This window comes from Brachionichthys hirsutus, unplaced genomic scaffold (genome assembly GCF_040956055.1).
Source record: "Brachionichthys hirsutus isolate HB-005 unplaced genomic scaffold, CSIRO-AGI_Bhir_v1 contig_389, whole genome shotgun sequence".
NCBI lineage: Eukaryota > Metazoa > Chordata > Actinopteri > Lophiiformes > Brachionichthyidae > Brachionichthys > Brachionichthys hirsutus.
This window is the reverse complement of record NW_027180341.1, coordinates 216,719-238,817: the sequence shown is the minus strand read 5'-3', so window position 1 is coordinate 238,817 and position 22,099 is coordinate 216,719. Positions and strand designations below refer to the sequence as shown.

General features: G+C 44.2%; 1 protein-coding gene across 1 annotated transcript; it reads left to right on the top strand.

Moving 5' to 3' along the window:
* The first annotated feature begins 3,994 nt into the window (after positions 1–3,994).
* Positions 3,995–19,000, top strand: LOC137913728 (AN1-type zinc finger protein 3-like). Its single transcript, XM_068757361.1, has 8 exons — positions 3,995–4,124; positions 4,911–4,980; positions 11,834–11,874; positions 16,145–16,318; positions 17,833–17,835; positions 18,194–18,259; positions 18,346–18,516; positions 18,769–19,000. Exons 1-8 carry the CDS (start codon positions 3,995–3,997, stop codon positions 18,921–18,923), a joined length of 810 nt encoding a protein of 269 aa, XP_068613462.1. The 3' UTR covers positions 18,924–19,000.
* The last annotated feature ends 3,099 nt before the right edge of the window (positions 19,001–22,099 follow it).

The window sequence follows — 22,099 nt, the reverse complement described above, 5'->3', positions numbered from 1 at the left end:
TTGGTCGGGTTTCTGTTGACCTTAACAGATCCGACTAACAATTTGACGCTTTCTGAAGCCCTCACAATTTCAGAGCTTGATTATGAAGGCCCATGGTTTCGTGAGTACATTTACAAGTTCCCGCACCACGCAAATAACACCTTAAAATATGAGATGATGTACCAGCTGGGAAGCGGCTCCTTCGCAGAAGTACGGAAATGCATGGATGGTGATACTGGAGAGTCTGTGGCGGTGAAACGACCCCTGGATCATTCCAATTGTGACATGGAGGTAGGTGGACGCTTGTTGAGTTTACTGCTGTCATTTTGTTAGTTTAGTCAAACTACTGATTTTATAATTAGAAGTGTATAAACAGATCCCCTTTAGGTTAATGTCAGTCACTGACACAATAATAGTTTGCATTGTATGTGTGTGTATTGAGAACGCTAACGGTAATAGTACACGCATTAACATGAACACAATAATAGTACATGCATTAACACTAACACAATAATAGTACATGCATTAACACTAACACAATAATAGTACATGCATTAATACTAACATGTAATAGTACATGCAGTAACACTAGCACGGTAATAGAACAAGCATTAGCAACGATGTATGTTTGCATTAGCAGCACAATAATAGAGTCACAGATTAATTGTCTGTCAGGAACTAAGCACATCTAATTTTCATGTTTTTCCAAGGTTGATATTTTGGAAGAGTTGATGGCTGTGAAGGCGGACCAGCGGAACATTGTGAAATATTATGGCTGGCTCAACTTCACGATTGGAAAGGCACCGGTGTTAGAGGTGCTGGACAAGAACCTCGGGGTCTTTATGTCTGAAAATAGAAAGCCAATGGCTCCCAGTGACGTCAGAGCCATAATTGAACAGGTAAGTTCCATACGATGGAGAGCAGCAACCTCACACTGACGGTTCTAACCTGAAAGAAACTCAAACACATTCCTCCCTGTGGTCTGCAGATGGCCGAAGCATTGTGGGTACTCGAGGAACAGAGAATAATCCACACGAACATCAAGCCAGATAAGATCATGCTGGTAGACCGAGAGAGACCCTTCCGTGTCAAGCTGATAGACTTTGGCTTGGCAATGCGCGAGTCTGAAGGAGAGCATGGCATGACGATTCAAACTCGTTGTTTCAGGTAAAGTCTATTCAATTATGATTAAAATACTGTGTAAATGGGTAGATTCCAGATTTATCACAAAGAAACAGGTGTGGACCTCCTGTCCATACATGCTTGTTGTTTAACTTTGGATTTGTACCTTTTCAATATTTATGCGTGACGTACACATTGCTTTTTTTTCTACATTTAGGGCTCCAGAAGTGTTTATCGGCATTAAACCTACAGTGGCCGTTGATATGTGGTCCCTGGGCTGTGTGATGGCCTGCATGCTCTTGGGTGAACCGCTGTTTCGTGGGAGCTCAGATAGAGCCGTGGTAAGTTATCTGTAGGTAATCAGCCTTCTTGTTTGTTGTTCAGTCAGGTCAGCTTTCTGAAGAGTCCCGGTCCAGCACCGGACGGGCTTGTCCCTACTTAATTATAGCTGCTGGAAACAAAAGCTTTATCGAGCTGCTAAGATCACACCACATTTCAGTGTCTTGAAATATTGCTTTTTCTGACTTTGTGAAAGTCCTCAACTTCACTTCTAATAAATACCAATCTGAAATGATGTGGGGAAAGGGCAGTTCAGTGGACGGAACTGGAAATGCTGTAAAAATGACGGATCTGTATTTTATCTCCAGGTTGCACAAATGGTTAAGTTACTGGGAACTCCACGTTCCTGGTTTCTTAACAGGGGGATTCATGCACAGGAATATTTCAAGATTGAAGACAACATGCAGGAACATAAGGTACGCCTTCAAATGTCTCAACTCCAATGAACATAACGTGCAAAACATTTTCTGACTGTCATGTAAACACAAACACTTTCCTTCAGAAAGCATTTCCTCCTAAAGTTCTTCATCTTCTTCTTCTTCTTCAGATGCTTGAGGAGGATCCCAGGCCAGGTCTTTATCCCACAGGTCAGGAGCTGAATTGTCTGGATGATCTGAATAAAGTAAGGGATAAAAGTTCCTTGTTTTTTTAAATGATGAACGATGATGTTCTTATGGATCATAAGAATGAGTGACTGATGGTGGCTTTAACCGTTTCTTCCTGAACTAGGTGAACCTGGAGGAAGACAGTGAAAACGAAAGGAGTGACAGGAACCTGTGCACTGATGTGCTGAAGAGGATGTTGGTGATGGACCCTGTGATGAGAATTATACCAGAGATGGTCATTTCTACTTTCATCATGCCGACTCTTCAGCAGAAGACCCTGCATGAAGAAGACCCTGCATGCATCACAAAGGCTTCCATCGACGAGGACCAAGGCACTAATGGTGAGAAACAGTCACTTCTACTCCTGAATGACAGCTGAGCATTTGGAGGATGGTGGGAGTTCTAATGTGCTTTTCGTTTGCAGAGACCCAGGGAACATCCATGGAGGAGAAGAGTTTCAGAATGGGGGAAGTTTTAAAAGCCTGTGTGACCATGGATCAGCCTGTTACCCCTCAGATGGACCCCAGTCACATCATCTCCCAACGAGACTCCAGCAGTCCATCTCCTGTAAGGTCAACAGCAGGTGTGACCCTGGTGCAGCCCGCTCCACCTGAGAGTAGATTCAGTTCGGTGGACGAGGAGAGACAAGACAGGTGAGAAGATTTTCTCTGGTTATGGCAACCATCATCATCACCTTTGAGTGAGGTTTATCAGGTTCTTTCAGATGATAACAGGAATACTTTTCTATCTGTGTTTAGTTTGCAAACCGTCAAACACAAGATGCCAGAATGTTCAGGCATCACAAAGGCTTCCATCCACGAGGACCAAGGCACTAATGGTGAGAAACAGTCACTTCTACTCCTGAATGACAGCTGAGCATTTGGAGGATGGTGGGAGTTCTAATGACCTTTTTGTTTGCAGAGACCCAGGGAACATCCATGGAGGAGGATAAGAAGAAGAAGAAGAAGAAGAAGAAGTGGAAGAAGATGTTCTCACATTTCTTCCGCAGAATGAAGAGCATATTAATACCCTGTGTGACCATGGAGCAGCCTGTTTCTCCTCAGATGGACCCCAGTGACATCTCCCAACGAGAGCCCTGCAGTCCATCTCCTGTAAGGTTACCACCAGGTGTGACCCTGGTGCAGCCTGCTCCACCTGAGAGTCGTTTCAGTTCGGTGGACGAGGAGACATAAAACAAAGGCTTTGTGACCGGGATCCGGGAACGTGGTTCCTCCAGCTCGCTGAATGAAACCTGAGCATTTGGAGGACAGCTCAGGGGATTGTGGGTCACCGTCTGCCTGACTTGGACTCAGTTTACAGCTCCCGAGTCCAGAGGAGGGCCAGAGAGGGGGACCGGAGGGTGTGTTCCAACTATAGAGGGACCACACTCCTCAGCCTCCCCAGTAAGGTCTATTCAGGGGTACTGGAGAGGAGGATCTGCTGGATAGTCTAACCTCAGATCCATGAGGAGCAATGCGGTTTTTGTCCTGGCCGTGGAACTGTGGACCAGCTCTACACCCTCGGCGGGGTCCTTGAGGGTGCATCGGAGTTTGCCCAACCAGTCCACATGTGTTTTGTGGATTTGGAGAAGGCATTCGACCGTGTCCCTCGGGGAGTCCTGTGGGGGGTGCTCCGGGAGTATGGGGTGTCGGACCCCCTGATACGGGGTGTCCGCTCCCTATATGACCGGTGCCAGAGCTTGGTCCGCGTTGCCGGCAATAAGTCAGACCTATTTCCAGTGCGGGTTGGACTCCGTCAGGGCTGCCCCTCTGTTCGTAACTTTTATGGACAGAATTTCTAGGTGCAGCCAGGGCGTTGAGGGGGTTCGGTTTGGTGACCTCAGGATTGGATCGCTGCTTTTTGCAGACGACGTGATCCTGTTGGCTTCATCAGGCCGTGCCCTCCAGCTCTCACTGGATCGGTTCGCAGCCGCATGTGAAGCGGCCGGGATGAGAATCAGCACCTCCAAATCCGAGGCCATGGTTCTCAGCCGGAAAAGGGTGGAGTGTACCCTCCGGGTCGGGGAGGAGATCCTGCCCCAAGTGGAGGAGTTCAAGTACCTCGGGGTCTTGTTCACGAGTGAGGGAAGGATGGAGCGAGAGATCGACAGACGGATCGGTGCAGCGTCTGCAGTGATGCGGACTCTGCACAGATCCGTCATGGTGAAGAGAGAGCTGAGCCCAAAGGTGAAGCTCTCGATTTACCGGTCGATCTTCGTTCTCCTACCCTCACCTATGGTCACGAGCTTTGGATAGTGACCGAAAGAACAAGGTCGCAGGTACAAGCGGCTGAAATGAGCTTCCTCCGTAGGGGGGCGGGGCTCTACCTTAGAGATAGGGTGAGAAGCTCAGTTTTAAAAGCCTGGGTGACCATGGATCAGCCTGTTACCCCTCAGATGGACCCCAGTGACATCATCTCCCAACCAGATGTGAGGATAGTGTGTTTGTGAAGCAAGACACCCCCACACTCTTACATATCATTATTGTTATTGTATATTACTGAAGTATTGTTACTAACATTAAAGCCTTTTACTCTGGACTTACTATTGTTAGTCTTCAGGGTATGGGTTTGGGGTAAAATGTTGTACTCGAGATATCGACATGCAGGCAATATACATTGACGGTGTATTACCGACATCCGCCACAGCAGGGAGTGTGCTGCGTGGTGAGCACGTCTGACAGCACTGATAGCAGCAACCTACGGGCACGCATAGAGATGCTAGAATGTGGCGCAGGAGGACACCGGCGCATGTAAATATGTTGTCTGTATGTATTTTACAATAAATTCATTCCAAAACACACTGAGTCATTCTTCAAGTGTGCAACACAGAGTCCAGGAGTCCATCTCCTGTAAGGTCAACACCAGGTGTGACCCTGGTGCAGCCCGCTCCACCTGAGAGTAGATTCAGTACGGTGGACGAGGAGAGACAAGACAGGTGAGAAGATTTGGAGGAAGACAATGAAAATGAAAGGAGTGACAGGAACCTGTGCACTGATGTGCTGAAGAGGATGTTGGTGATGGACCCTGTGATGAGAATTATACCAGAGATGGTCATTTCTACTTTCATCATGCCGACTCTTCAGCAGAAGACCCTGCATGAAGAAGACCCTGCATGCATCACAAAGGCTTCCATCGACGAGGACCAAGGCACTAATGGTGAGAAACAGTTACTTCTACTCCTGAATGACAGCTGAGCATTTGGAGGATGGTGGGAGTTCTAATGACCTTTTCGTTTGCAGAGACCAAAAGGAAACCGGGAATAAATTTATTCCTGCTAGAAGCAGCTCAAGAGGATTCTCAGTCCGTTCTGGAATCATCAGGCAGCAGCAGTTCTGACTGGGGATGGGAGACCTGCTGTTTAAATTAGTTTTTATATTTTTTTTTTACCTGTTGAAACAACACAAGATTAGAAAAAATAATAATTGATAGTCCCATTCTTTGTGGAATGTTTATTTCCATGGTTTCTCAAGAGTTTGTATAAAATAAAAGACTTCTAGTCAAATCTGTCCCCTACCTTGTTAAAACTTTGTTAATAATTAGTGTGAGTAATCATTAAACATGATCAGTGTATTTACATATATGAATATCATTAATGATATTAATGATATACAAGTGGAGGAGTTCAAGTACCTCGGGGTCTTGTTCACGAGTGAGGGAAGGATGGAGCGGGAGATCGACAGACGGATCGGTGCAGCGGATCGGTGCACACAGAATGCACATGATTTGGTATTAAATTAGTTTTGACAACAACGCTAGACCACTATGCGCCTATAGAGTCTGACCCCGGTAGCATCATCCAGTAAACTAGCTAGACATTTACGGTAATAAACATTTGATATATTGTATGTTTAACATTAGTAGCTAATTTTACAGAATGCACATGATTTGGTATTAAATTAGTTTTGACAACAACGATAGACCACTATGCGCCTATAGAGTCTGACCCCGGTAGCATCATCCAGTAAACTAGCTAGACATTTACGGTAATAAACATTTGATATATTGTATGTTTAACATTAGTAGCTAATTTTACAGAATGCACATGATTTGATATTAAATTAGTTTTGACAACAACGCTAGACCACTATGCGCCTATAGAGTCTGACCCCGGTAGCATCATCCAGTAAACTAGCTAGACATTTACGGTAATAAACATTTGATATATTGTATGTTTAACATTAGTAGCTAATTTTACAGAATGCACATGATTTGGTCTTAAATTAGTTTTGACAACAACGCTAGACCACTATGCGCCTATAGAGTCTGACCCCAGCAGCATCATCCAGTAAACTAGCTAGACATTTACGGTAATAAACATTTGATATATTGTATGTTTAACATTAGTAGCTAATTTTACAGAATGCACATGATTTGGTATTAAATTAGTTTTGACAACAACGCTAGACCACTATGCGCCTATAGAGTCTGACCCCGGTAGCATCATCCAGTAAACTAGCTAGACATTTACGGTAATAAACATTTGATATATTGTATGTTTAACATTAGTAGCTAATTTTACAGAATGCACATGATTTGGTATTAAATTAGTTTTGACAACAACGCTAGACCACTATGCGCCTATAGAGTCTGACCCCGGTAGCATCATCCAGTAAACTAGCTAGACATTTGTCAGAGTTATTGTTTTATTTTCATTGTCTCATTGTAGAGTTTTTAAGATGGAGGAAGCCACGGGGGTTTCTCTAGGAAAAATTCCTTTTGTCTCTAGTTTCATCGAAGGGGGTAGGGATCTACGTAAATACCTGGGAAACACCTACGTTCACCGTGTTAATAAAAGGGCTGAGGGGTCTCTTGGTCGCAGCCGCTGGGCGAGCAAGGTCCTCCTTACCGGCAAAGTATCGAAGCTTGTCTGCCCGATTCATTTTGTGTGCGTTTAATTATTTCTTACACAGTGTGTCAGGGAAAAACCCCGACATAAGTTGGTCCTTCGAAGTGCCGGCGCTCAATATAACCGACGTCTTCGAGCCGCGGTGAGGAAGCTGAACGTGCACGCGCTCCGACGGAGCGAATCTAACGTCCAGTGGAGCAACTTCTTCACTGGCCAGCCTTCCTCTTCCGGTTTGCCGATGGGTGGTTTGACGAGGCCGAACAGCGATCCTGCGCACATTTTAAAGAAGGTAAGACAAACTTGTGTTAAAGTACTGCGGTTGCTTTAACCCGCGCTGGTCGCGCGAATTAGGTTACGCGCGTGCGGGTTCACGTGTATGAGATTTCGCCGTGCTGGGCGCGCATGAATGGTTGCGCGCGTGCGGGTTCACGCGTATGGGTTTCCCGAAGGAATCATTATGACAATGTTTACCTTAAAAATAAGTGAAGATCTTTAGAACTAGTCTGGCCAGAGGGAGATAACGGAAATGATTTTGTGAATCAGATGGTAAGATGTGAAACTCTTCATCACTAACATGCTGAACATCCTTCCTGTCTCTACTCTTCATCACTAACATGCTGAACATCCTTCCTGTCTCTACTCTTCATCACTAACATGCTGAACATCCTTCCTGTCTCTACTCTTCATCACTAACATGCTGAACATCCTTCCTGTCTCTACTCTTCATCACTCTAACATGCTGAACATCCTTCCTGTCTCTACTCTTCATCACTAACATGCTGAACATCCTTCCTGTTTCTACTCTTCATCACTCTAACATGCTGAACATCCTTCCTGTCTCTACTCTTCATCACTAACATGCTGAACATCCTTCCTGTCTCTACTCTTCATCACTAACATGCTGAACATCCTTCCTGTCTCTACTCTTCATCACTAACATGCTGAACATCCTTCCTGTCTCTACTCTTCATCACTCTAACATGCTGAACATCCTTCCTGTCTCTACTCTTCATCACTAACATGCTGAACATCCTTCCTGTCTCTACTCTTCATCACTAACATGCTGAACATCCTTCCTGTCTCTACTCTTCATCACTAACATGCTGAACATCCTTCCTGTCTCTACTCTTCATCACTCTAACATGCTGAACATCCTTCCTGGCTCTACTCTTCATCACTCTAACATGCTGAACATCCTTCCTGTCTCTGCTCTTCATCACTAACATGCTGAACATCCTTCCTGTCTCTACTCTTCATCACTCTAACATGCTGAACATCCTTCCTGTCTCTACTCTTCATCACTAACATGCTGAACATCCTTCCTGTCTCTACTCTTCATCACTAACATGCTGAACATCCTTCCTGTCTCTACTCTTCATCACTCTAACATGCTGAACATCCTTCCTGTCTCTACTCTTCATCACTCTAACATGCTGAACATCCTTCCTGTCTCTACTCTTCATCACTCTAACATGCTGAACATCCTTCCTGTCTCTACTCTTCATCACTCTAACATGCTGAACATCCTTCCTGTCTCTACTCTTCATCACTAACATGCTGAACATCCTTCCTGTCTCTACCCTTCATCACTCTAACATGCTGAACATCCTTCCTGTCTCTACTCTTCATCACTAACGTGCTGAACATCCTTCCTGTCTCTACTCTTCATCACTCTAACATGCTGAACATCCTTCCTGTCTCTACTCTTCATCACTCTAACATGCTGAACATCCTTCCTGTCTCTACTCTTCATCACTCTAACATGCTGAACATCCTTCCTGTCTCTACTCTTCATCACTCTAACATGCTGAACATCCTTCCTGTCTCTACTCTTCATCACTAACATGCTGAACATCCTTCCTGTCTCTACTCTTCATCACTCTAACATGCTGAACATCCTTCCTGTCTCTACTCTTCATCACTCTAACATGCTGGACATCCTTCCTGTCTCTACTCTTCATCACTAACGTGCTGAACATCCTTCCTGTCTCTACTCTTCATCACTCTAACATGCTGAACATCCTTCCTGTCTCTACTCTTCATCACTAACATGCTGAACATCCTTCCTGTCTCTACTCTTCATCACTCTAACATGCTGGACACCCTTCCTGTCTCTACTCTTCATCACTAACATGCTGAACATCCTTCCTGTCTCTACTCTTCATCACTCTAACATGCTGAACATCCTTCCTGTCTCTACTCTTCATCACTCTAACATGCTGAACATCCTTCCTGTCTCTACTCTTCATCACTAACATGCTGAACATCCTTCCTGTCTCTACTCTTCATCACTCTAACATGCTGAACATCCTTCCTGTCTCTACTCTTCATCACTCTAACATGCTGAACATCCTTCCTGTCTCTACTCTTCATCACTCTAACATGCTGAACATCCTTCCTGTCTCTACTCTTCATCACTAACATGCTGAACATCCTTCCTGTCTCTACTCTTCATCACTCTAACATGCTGAACATCCTTCCTGTCTCTACTCTTCATCACTCTAACATGCTGGACATCCTTCCTGTCTCTACTCTTCATCACTCTAACATGCTGAACATCCTTCCTGTCTCTACTCTTCATCACTCTAACATGCTGAACATCCTTCCTGTCTCTACTCTTCATCACTCTAACATGCTGAACATCCTTCCTGTCTCTACTCTTCATCACTAACATGCTGAACATCCTTCCTGTCTCTACTCTTCATCACTCTAACATGCTGGACATCCTTCCTGTCTCTACTCTTCATCACTAACATGCTGAACATCCTTCCTGTCTCTACTCTTCATCACTCTAACATGCTGAACATCCTTCCTGTCTCTACTCTTCATCACTCTAACACGCTGAACATCCTTCCTGTCTCTACTCTTCATCACTAACATGCTGGACATCCTTCCTGTCTCTGCTCTTCATCACTCTAACATGCTGGACATCCTTCCTGTCTCTACTCTTCATCACTAACATGCTGAACATCCTTCCTGTCTCTATTCTTCATCACTCTAACATGCTGAACATCCTTCCTGTCTCTACTCTTCATCACTCTAACATGCTGAACATCCTTCCTGTCTCTACTCTTCATCACTCTAACATGCTGGACATCCTTCCTGTCTCTACTCTTCATCACTCTAACATGCTGAACATCCTTCCTGTCTCTACTCTTCATCACTCTAACATGCTGAACATCCTTCCTGTCTCTACTCTTCATCACTCTAACATGCTGAACATCCTTCCTGTCTCTACTCTTCATCACTCTAACATGCTGAACATCCTTCCTGTCTCTACTCTTCATCACTCTAACATGCTGAACATCCTTCCTGTCTCTACTCTTCATCACTCTAACATGCTGAACATCCTTCCTGTCTCTACTCTTCATCACTCTAACATGCTGGACATCCTTCCTGTCTCTACTCTTCATCACTCTAACATGCTGAACATCCTTCCTGTCTCTACTCTTCATCACTCTAACATGCTGAACATCCTTCCTGTCTCTACTCTTCATCACTAACATGCTGAACATCCTTCCTGTCTCTACTCTTCATCACTCTAACATGCTGAACATCCTTCCTGTCTCTACTCTTCATCACTCTAACATGCTGAACATCCTTCCTGTCTCTGTCTCTCTGTCTGGTCAGCCTGTACTGATCATTCTCTCCCTCTTTACGATCTTGTTGATTATTGCCCAAGATAAAAAAAAAATATCTTCAAGAAACGTTTGCTTCAAGGAATTTAAATGAAATTAAGTTTTCGGAGTTTGTATTCTAAATTTTTACGCCAATAGTTTCACTTTTACAGCAAATGAATATCAGCTTCAAATATTGGTTATTGGCCTCCTTGACTGCTGTCGGTATGGACACCAGTTCTTTCACGGGCGTGATCATTGTTAGACATGGTGATTCTTTATCACAAGAAAGGATGTCAGATCTCAACCTTTAATGGTGAGACTTCCAAAACGCTCACTGGACATTGTGTTTAAATGCGGATTGTGGATTGGGTTGGAGCGCTAGCATTGCTTTAGGAGCATAATGGTCTGTTCAAGCTTGTCCTGCAGGATTGGACGCGTTGCTCCTGTATGACCAGACGATACCCTACGGTTGGCCAGTCTCTGTAGGGTATCACTGTTCTCATGGAGCATGTCTGGTGATGTCCCTGTGCCCTCTGATCGCTGTCAGATTGAGCCAGAAAGTTGAAAAGATTGTGTTCTTGTTGAAAACCCATTTAACAGGGTGGTTTTCTGTATCGTTATGACACAATCCTGAGTATCTCCAATGTACGGTGGCCATTTTAGGACATTTCACATTCTGCTTGTCTGTGATGGTCATCATACAGTTGGGGTTAGAATAATGTATCATTTCCAAAGTCAAATTAACAGGTACACATGTGCCTTGTCTGTTCAGGTCTTGTCCTTGAATAGTTAATGATCAAAAAAATGGACTTGAGATTATAGTAGCTCTGCTTGCATATAACCTGGCAGTGCTGAATCAATTCTGAAGCCGACAGGAAAATAACCATACAGCCGTATTACCCTCTGTGAGCTACTCTTAAGTGTCCCTATAACACTCATTTGCTTCTCCATACTACAAATTCCTGTCAGCCCTCCTTGAAATTATTGACACAAAGGCCCGGTTACAGGTTCAGCAAACAAAGAGCTTCACCGTTGTGAAAGATTTTACTGTCCAATCCGAGCCAGGGGGGAGATAAAGGTCGTGCTAGTGTTACAGAAGCAGCCATGTTGTGTCCAGCCAGTCTGCAACAAACGGATGCTGGAATTGTTTGGTGGTGAAATAAGAGGCTTCTTCTCCACTGGATATTGTGTGCAGTTTCATAAGCAAATATTTGACATTAAATTGTATCAAAAGCTTTACATTTGCTTAGCAGTCTTAATAAGTTAAGGAAAAACCTGGATGTGTGAGATGTATGACATTGGTTTTCTTTATATCCCATCAGGTCCAGTAAAACCATGAATCTCTGCTCCAAATGTTTTGCGGGTAAGTCTCTGTCTCATCCACCAGCCTGTCCAAATGTGACAGGTTTACAGCATCCCGGTCCTCTGTCAGCTTCAGATGGACTTCTGGACTTCTTTAAATGATCATAATTGATCATTGAAAATAAATCTTATTTCAGTTATGTTTTGTCACATCATTAATGCCAAATATTTCCCGGTTCTCTTAAAGTGATCCCTGACTGTTTCGACAAATCAGTTCAAAAGTACAAGAATTTACCTTTTACTATGTAAATACATAGACAAAAATATGTAATAATTTCTTATAAGATATAAAATCCATTCTGTTTGGGGGTCGCCAATGTTGTTTTCTTTGCTAGGCATTCTGGGTGTGATGTCAAATAGTTGCAGCACCCAGCTCACTGCTATTGATTAGCATGGCAGTGATCTGTTAGCAGCGATCAGCTCCTCCGTTCAGCCTTCAGAGTCTGAACCACAGCGTCAGCAAAGACATGAGGACAGTGAGGAAGAAGCCAGAGATCAAAATGGAGATGAAAATCGACGGGAGAACTCTAGATTTTACATAGTTCTTGTAATTTTATATCTCACTATTTCAACAAGCCAGATATCGCTTTGGGCTTCGTCTTGGAAATTTTGAAAACATTTTATAGTTACATTTCGCTGATCACTTAATAATGAAAACAATTGTTATCCTTAAAACCTTAACTTGGCAAATAACATTAAAAGCATGGGAGAATATTGGCAGCTAGTTGGTGGATTTGGTTGACAAGTTTCTGTCTTGTTCACAGCCAGGCGATCAGTTGGTATTGATGGTGTTGAATTGCTTCGATGTGTTCACCCCGTGGAACAGCAGTGCTTGAGGTGTGGTTGACACGCATTCACTGCCTTGAGTGGTTGACCAGTAAAATCTGCATGTATTTGTTAATGGAAAGGCCTGCATTTTTGTATGCTTATGACATAGTACAGTACATCTCTGATGTCACTGATCACACATAAATAGGAAACAGTTCCACCTGTTTCATTTGAAGCTTCTGTTTGGCATCTAGAGCTACTCTCACAGAGACTGCTAGGTGTGCCAACTGATTCCAGTCAGGAATGCTAACAATGCGAAAAGGTAATGCTAGGAACGTTGCAGAAAACTCAAATTTCATAATTATATTTTCACCATTGAGCAGAAAATAGTGAGTTCGACCAGGCATGGACAAACTATGGCCCAGGGGCCATATGTGGCCCATTAAGTTTTTTAATCCGGCCTGGCGAATTTGAAGAAATTATATTGATAAACCTTGTTAATGTTTTATTTTCCCTGCATTTCTCACGTTTTTCTACTAGATGGTGCACTGTATATACATTGACCTTTATTGAGGTGTGGCATATTACACCGCACTTGTGCTTTACTCTTTGACCCCGCTGCCCTTCTGTAAAGATGAGCGGACCTAAGAAAAGGAAAGTGGACAGAGAATGTTGTGTTTAATAAGTGGACACCTGATCGAGATAAATCCCTATCATGTTATTAATTACCAAACACACCGGTAATGAAATCAGGCTTGACACCAGTTACTTTTCTCTAGCGGCCACACGGACCGTCTTGGCCCTCTGCCATCGTGTTCTCCCCCCGACTTCCTGTTTCGAGGCCTTTATTGACAAAGTTCAAGCTTCGCCCCTTGACTCGTGACATCATAATAACATTGCTGTCCACCAGATGGGGCTGTTCCTTCCAATAACAGTTAAGAGCGGATGGAAATATTAAATTATTCTATCAACACCTAAATATTTTTTTCACAGATCAACTGCTGTCCACCTGATATGCCGATAGGCTATTAAAGAATACAATGGCTACAATAGCCCCAAAGCATGCTAACAATGCTAGCGAGCAGTCAACGAAAAAAGAGCGGGAGGCTACTGCTCAGAGGTTGGCAGTTGACATCAACAAAGCCAGCCACAGATCCAGGTTAACATACCAACACCTCAGATCCATCCTGAGTATCTCCACAACCAAACTCACTCCAGACTTTGATGCGCTGGCTAAAAAGCGAGACCAACAAAACTATTCCCACTAAAACTGAAAAAATGCATTTCAAAAATAATTAGTTCAATAAGCCGTACATCTTGCTTATAATTTCTGTTAAGTGGTGCACATAAATGGTGCGCAGGTGCACATACCTTCTCAAAAATAAAAAATGCACACCAGATCAAATATAACGTGCTCTGTTCCGCCCTGCATTATTTTTGGGGGTTCATGCACTGGTGGCAGACTATGCAGTGTTGATGCTCCAATCACAATTTTGTTGCTGTTCTGAGACGATGACAATAAATCTTGAATCTTGAATCACCGCTTACGAAACGAACCAGGGTTCAATTGAAAACAAGCTGATCAATCAGAGATTGCAGACCCTCGCCTCCAAGTGCCCTATCTCGCAATGTGAAAGAATCCTTTGTCTGTTTGTCTGTCCGAGCGCATAACTCAAAAACTAGTAACCCAATCGACTTGAATTTTTTACACAAGCAAGGTTCTGTCCGTGGCTCGGTCCTCCCCGATAATGGCGTTGATCCGGATCTGGATCCAGATTCTAGAATTATTTTTACATCTGGAATTGTGCCTGGGCTGTAAACTGCCACTTTAAGAGGGAGGGACACGGATGGCATGATGGGAAAAAGAGTCCAGAAGGTGTCTTGTAGTACGTTCCGGAGCAGCAAGCTAGAGCAGGTTTGGCCCCTCTGATCCGGAAGCCCTGTTTACTGTCTCACACGATCCAATAGTCTTTTGGAGGCGGGGTCTGCAGTCTCTGTCTTTCTAGTTATAATATGGTTTATGCTTGGCTGTGCATTTTTTCCCAGGGTTGTCAGGTCTGGATCAGTCTCAACTGAAGGCCCATTGGTAAAGATGCACAGTACTGTCATTTTAAAGGCAGAGTATTCTAAAAGAATCTGGCACACAAGCAGCTGTGGACTGACACCAGTAATGATGTCAATGACGTACTGGAAGGTACTTGAATGTAATTACCACTTTTAGTCTCGCTATGTCACATAAATGACCAGCTCTGATTGGGGAGCACGGTGGCGGAGTGGTTCGTGCTGTCACCTCACAACAAGAAGGTACCAGGTTTGAATCATGTCCGTGCTGAGTTTGTATGTTCATGGGTTTCCTCCGAGTTCTCCCGTTTCCTCCCACCACCAAAAACATGCGTTTTATGTAAATTGCCCATAGTGTATCAGTGTGTGTGTGGGTGGTTGTCTGTCTGAGCGTGGCCCCACGTTGCGCTGGCGACACATTCAGGGTGTACCCAGCCTACTCCCGTGACCCGCAAAGCAGAAGAAAACGAGTGAATGCCAGAAACATGCAATACTGTAAAACTATAAAGTCCTAAGTTTGAAATGACAGTAACATTGATTTGGAGGCATACTGCCCAGCCATGGTAGAGACCTAGAGATTAGAGGCATGCATTCCAACAATTAATACTGTTTAATATAAACATGAAATGTTTCCAACTATTCTAGCAGGATGGGTTGAGGGAGCACTGCAGCCCTGTCGGTGAGTATGGCAGAAAGGCCTGGCCTCAGTTCAGCCTCACAGACGGCGCGAATGCTCGGAATAGACTCGATGCACACGAGCATAGAGGCTGAGCGCAAGTGGGTTAGTCTGCATGTGGAGGAAAAGCTCAAATCTGGGTTGCCCTCCCTTGCGTCCCCTGGAGGGTATAAAACAGTGGATCAATACCAACCAGTGTCCTGCAGAGAGGTTCCAAGTGCAGCACAATAGTCTGAGGCGATCGGGTCTTTTACCAAATCATTTTTCAGCTGGCAAAGTTGAGGGAATATTTAAAAATTAATCACTTGGGTGCATTTATTATTTGAAAATCTTGACGGAGGTGAAATCAAGTCATGACAATTTAAAGGTACCCAAGCAGACAAAAAAAGAGTCCAAATGCAAAGATGTGTATATATGTATTTCTTTTTGGCACAACTATGAGGGTAAGTTGCAACCAGGACGTTTAGGCCATATGGAGTGACTTGAATGATTGATCTGAACGGTTTCATTTGATGAATCGGATCATTACTTAAGCTCTTATTCAAAATTTGCCTAATGCATGTGTGCAAGTTAAGTTGGTTCCATACTAAGTGTTCCATGTGTTTGTATTGAGTACCTATATCATGTGATTGGGTTCATGGACACCTCTGCTCTACACAGAACGTTTGTTTTGAGTTTCTGTGTTTGTTCTCTTCGTGTATCTCTCCATTTCCTGTCCTGAACACGCATTTCTTCCTACTTCATTATTTTCTGTCATTGACCACAGACATCCAGAAGAAGCAGCCAGGGGAGGACTGCACCTCCACGCCAATCCAGATCACTGGGAGTAGCCAATCGCCAGTTTTCAGTAGCGAGACGAGCAGTAGCCTAGCGCCACCCTCGAGCTCCGAGCAGCCGTTAACCGAAGCGCCTTCGCCCATGTTTCCCAACGCAAGGGAAGGTAAGGTTGTCCAACCGGCGACCTCCACGTCAAGAAAAAAGAAACATGTTGAAGATTGGAAGGATGTTCTTTGTCTTTAAATGTAGTGGTGAAGTACAGAGGGGGATAGAGAGCCAGGTGCCAAAGTACCGACAGCACAGTCTCTAAAACGTTCAACAATGCCATCAAGGAACCATGGGTGCATTGCAGAATTCAGGAAGTAATTTCATACTGCAATACTCCGATGGTTGGTGAGCAGCCACAACAAATAGAATCACCATACACAAGGTACACATGGTTCAACTGGCACTCAATGCCCGAGTGAAATCAGCTGCTGGTTCAGACTGGAAAGCCCGGTTTGTTGCTAGAGCAGGGGTGGGCAAACTTTTTGACGTGCGGGCCACATTGGGTTTGAAATTTTGACAGAGGGGCCGGGCCAGGAGCATTTGGATGAGTGTTTAGATATACTAAAGCGCTGCGTGTCGTGTGCAAACCTCATAGCACAGTAAACACACACAGATAAATGTACAACCCGATTTACTAACAGTGTGTACGAAGAACTGCGTCTTTCAAATGTGCAAAATAGCCCTAATCCAGGTAGTACGTTTGTCTCAATGAATATGCAAGATGCAGCATTTACACATATTTTGGCACAACGGTGTGAGGAGAAATGTAAATAGATTAAAATAGCAATGACATTGTGATCTGTCAAACCTGGTGATTGCATCTGTTTTTAATAAATTTTACTTGAACACGTAAATAAAGCAACATTTATTGAAAAAAGATGATCACTTTCAACATTCAAAACATATCAAAACACGAAATACTAAATCTCAATCATTTCTGCTGCACTCATTGTTGTTCCACTGCTGTGCATAAATGCGCACTTCATTAAAAGAACGGGATTTATTGATCATGACGCTGGACGTCTGCTCACACACGTAGGTCGAGCCAAACAACAGCATATTCTGTGCCGTCCTCCGGAGGTTTGGAAACGTTGCTTCGTTAAGTGAGACATAAAAGTCATTCAGGTTAAGAGACTTGAACTTATCCTGCAGATCCTGCGGTGCGGTTTCAAGGTCTTGTGACGGGACGGGACACCAGCTGAAGTGATGCGTCAATTTTCTTTAAATCAGAGAAGCGACGGCAGAACTCTGTGCAGGAGCCACCCGCAACGGCTTCTTGGCATATCAGACATGCAGCCGTAGATCGGATTTCGGTGAAAAGAAATCTTGTTGTGCGCTCTTTATTAAACACTCGGCCCTCACCGTCTACTTTGCTTTTCTTCGGTCCGCTCATTTCTACAGACGGGGTCAGAGAGTAATGGGGAAAAAGAAACTAATGCAGAGTAATTCGCTACACTCCACCGCGGTTGTCAGTGCGCCATCTGCTGGTGAAACACGGGTATTGCAGGGACAAAATGAAAGTTATGATTTTGAATTTTTTGGTAATTGGACAAGTTCGGCGGGCCGTATTGAAAAGCATAACGGGCCGTATACGGCCCGCGGGCCGTGGTTTGCCCATGTCTGTGCTAGAGTGTGGGCTCGTAGTCTGTTTGACTTCTACAACTGTTGCTTTATACAAGCAGCTGCCAGGCTTCTCTACGTGGGCAGGGGAAGTCAGTCATCGAACAAGCATCTAGAGAGTTATCTCATGATGCTTTCAGTCTAATGGCGTCCTCACTGGTGGATTGCAATGATTGTTTGGCTCCTGAGTCATTGTTTCTACAGCGAAAAAGGACAAGCCTCAAGTTCCATTCAGTAAAAGTCTAAGACTCCTGATGTATGTGAAGTCACCCATTTTGGCTGAGCGGTTTAACTTGGAAGTTGTCTTCCATGTTCATTGAGACTCATCTTTACAAATCCTGTCTTGCATCTCTTTATTCTCCACCTGCAGGCGTGTCGTCCACAGAAACGGCCCAAGGCACACTCTGCACCCCCACAAAACGCCCCCGAGAATCGGGTACGCTCGTTCTCCTGTTCCGGCCCGTAGCTCTATATCCTGCCCCACTTGAAGCGCTAACTTTCAACCCTGCTGATTATTTTCAGCATCGGGCTCTGAGAGCGAGGAAACGCCAGAGAAACGGCCACGAACGGACGACAAGGAGGGCGGCGGCGAGGAGGCCCGCGGGCTGCCGAAGCAGAAGAACCGCCGGCGCTGCTACCGCTGCCAAACCAAGTTAGAGCTGGTGCAGCAGGAACTGGGCTCCTGCCGCTGTGGTGAGGCTTTGTCATCGTCAAATACGGCACTGACCTCCATCTTCACGAGACCGCTGCAGTTCTTTTCTTCAGCATAATTCACTTTTGGCTTTGTTCATTGCTTAATCTTCAACTTGAATATGAAACGTATCGCAAAAGGTTCTGCGAGACCGGTAAGAAAATGTTTTCCATGCTGTGTTTGGCCAGGTGATGGCCAAACGGTTTCTCTGTAGGAAGTGGGAATCCATCAAACCATTTTCTGTTTCCACCCAGGCTACGTGTTCTGCATGCTTCACCGTCTGCCCGAGCAGCACGACTGTCTGTTCGACCATCTGGGCCGTGGTCGCGAGGAGGCCATCCTCAAGATGGTGAAGCTGGACCGCAAGGTGGGCCGCTCGTGCCAGCGCATCGGAGAGGAGTGCTCCTGATTGGCCAGCCATCCTGATAGAGATGAGGCACTTACAAAGAGGAAGAGGTTGTGGAAGGAGAGCTCGAGGAATGACAAATGGGGTGATGGGGGGGGGGGGGGGGGTGGAAGTAGAGGAAGAGGAGAGGAAGCCTGATCGTAACATCCTTCATCTGACCTGACAATTCTGGACCTGAGCTCGACGTCGCCCTGATAATGTCCTGTTAGGACTCGCTTCTGCTCGAGGCTGATCGGGGGCCCAGAGAGGGGCCGCTAGTTGTTGTGCGGGGGCCGCGTTCAGTATCAGCATGTTCACACACACAGCCTTAACCCAACCTCCAGTCGTCAGAGGGACACCACGAAGATGAACCCAGCTAATCGTACGTCACGCACAGCTCTGCTGTTCCTCGCCACGGGTCCCTCCCCTGCGCTCGTCTTCTCTTCAGTACAGGAAGTCCTGGAAGAGAAACTGTCGTAGTATTTGGTAGGATTGTCCTCCAACAAGGGTTTTTTTTTGTTTTGGACGTTTTCCCAGTTCTTGGTCACGGGTGAGGTTTCTGTCTATCCCACGACCACTCCTCAGGTCATCATCGCGGGGTTGGAGTATCAAACCTAGAACCCCGCCTCCTCCTGTTTTTCCTTCACCAACATTTAGGTCCCTGTGCAGCATCGCCAACGGCGTTTTACCCATGCACGGTGCTTGCAGCAGTGTTCGTACACGTGTGGTCAGGTGAGGCACTCCAAGGATGCTGATGGTTTTTTTGTTTTGTTGGTGATTAGTTCTGTTTCTACTGCTCTACCATCGTTTCATAGTGAACAATCCAGCCAATCCTTGCCTCTGCTCACATGGGTTGTTGACCAAAAAGAAACTAGGGAAGTAAGTAGTACACTAATGGCAAGAGTCACTTGGATGAATCCTCTGTAGCAGATCCTCTTCTCCTTCTCCTTCTCCTGCCCTATTTTCTCTAATTTTTTTGTGTTCCATTTTCTGCTGAGGAATCAATACGTTCGTATTTCTACAAAGATAAAGAAACTCGGCAGATTCTAACTGTCATACAGAGAGATGATGAGAACAGCTATGACAATGAGGTAGGCCTTGTTCATTTTGATGCTCACATTCTTTAAGGTCCCATAAAAACTCACTTTTCCCATGTTTCTGCACTATTCTGGTGATTTTGGGTCATTATCAACCCCAAAACAGCTGATGGTTATCTGGATGATTGACAGGATGTTTATCCAGTCAATCATTTGAAGTTTGTGTAGTCAGTAATCAACTACTAAAATATGTCTGGAAGAAATTATTGTGACGTTTAGTTTTTTTTCAGCTTATTGTTTGTTTTGAGCAGAAGAAAATTGTATTAATACCTTTTCGTGTATGAAAAACCATAATTCGGCAAAAAATGAATAAATATGTCCAAAAGAAAACACCAAATGCCATGTACACAAGAAATAACTAATAATTATAATTAACTTGTGGAAAAAGGGTAGAATAATGGACCTTTAATATTCAGTGTTATTCAGTACAGATTATTAATACATTTCCAAAGTGATTGATTCCCTTCTATTGACCTGCAGGTTATTATCCTGGAAGAGCTTATGTGGCGAAACTTTGACGAATTTAATATTGTCAAGTTTTACGGCTGCGCTCCTCATGCACCGCTGCTGACACTGGTATTCGAGACACTAGACTTTAACCTCGAAGACTTTGTCAAGATGGTCGTAGTGACCCTGATTCACATCAGAGACATCTTCCAACAGGTATGGCAAAGTGACAAAGATACGTCACATTTAAACCACGAAAAGTAGAACTAACGCTAGCATTTCTTCTTCAGATTGCCGTGACATTGTCTATGCTGAAGAAGGTCGGGGTGAGCTATGACGTATCACCCAAAAATATCTTTGTGGTAGATCCATTTGCCAAACCTGTCAGAGTCAAGCTGGCAGACTTCAGTTCGGCTCAGCTGTATTGGGAGAAAGAGAACAGTCCAGAGACGTAAGTCTGTCTTAGTTTCCGTCTGACCGGCTCTCAAAGCCAGATTGTTGCCTATCTGCTCCTTTTATACGAGTCTCACCCCCCCTTGTCTGTATCGTAGCGCCAGCTCCATCAGCTGCAGGTTTTCACTCTGATCTATTTGGCTATTTCTTAGCGATGCAAGCCAGTAAATTTTACTTTTACTGTTACTGTCGGAGCAAAAAAAAATCTCTATTAATTTTTCATTTCATATCATTTACATGTTTGATTTTTTTCTCTGCATCAAATTCTGATGTTTCCAACAATTTTCATATTCCATCAGTTTTTAATGTCTCATATTAGCTTAGACCCTTTCAGCTGCATTTCTTCACAGATGGGTTTTCTAGTTATAATACATGGATTTAATCAACCTTGGTGTGGGGGGGGACGTCACCATGGATGATCTGGACTAAGCGATGGGGAGGCCTTGGTGCTTTTGATGTTTTCACGCGCTAATGGGGGGGCGGGGGGAGGTTTGTCGTGGAGATTTGTGCTCTGTTCAGGGAACCGAGTTGATCTTTAAAATTTTTCTTCCATATGTAGGTGTCCAGAAAGAAGAATGCTGTCTGTGGAAAAAGTTGTGAAATTCTTACTTGACAATTGTCAAGAATATCGACTGTGGGTAAGTCATCCACTGTTTATCTCCTACAGACTCTCAATCTTGTGCCCCCCCATATATATTTTACATCAAAATAAGGTTAATAAGTTACCTTTTTAATGGCGTACTACAGTATAAACAGGAAGTTAAGCCACTTTTCAAGCCGTAACATCCTGTTTATACTGTAGTACAAAGACAAACAGTGAATCTCTTCTATGCTTCCATGCCTGTAAGGCAAAGCAAACTCTTCACACATGCAGCAGTGGCTGGTCACTCCTTCAGGGCCTCGCTGAAACATTCCTGCAATTGTCTGTTTTTTCACTGTAGGAATCTCTTGAAATAAGTGGTAAACTTTATTGTATAGAATAGATGTTGGTTTTGCCAATTTAACAGGCAGTTGATAAATGTAAAGTTAAATATCCAGGTTAACAGTCGTTAGGAATGCAATCACATTCCTAATTCTGGCAAACCTTTACACCGGATGTCCAGAGTAAAAGGCTTTAATGTTAGCTTTGGGGGTGACAAATGGAGATAATGTCATATTTACTGGTTTTGTGCTTCTTCTTCACACATATAAAGTCCAATTAAT

Bases quoted from the DNA above. Each gene is read 5' to 3' on its own strand.
- LOC137913728 (XM_068757361.1), top strand. From the start codon at position 3,995: ATGAGAATCAGCACCTCCAAATCCGAGGCCATGGTTCTCAGCCGGAAA. The intron at 4,125-4,910 runs GTGAGGGAAGGA...GGTCAACACCAG, and splicing joins CCTCGGGGTCTTGTTCACGA to GTGTGACCCTGGTGCAGCCC. The intron at 18,517-18,768 runs GTGAGGCTTTGT...GTTTCCACCCAG, and splicing joins ACTGGGCTCCTGCCGCTGTG to GCTACGTGTTCTGCATGCTT.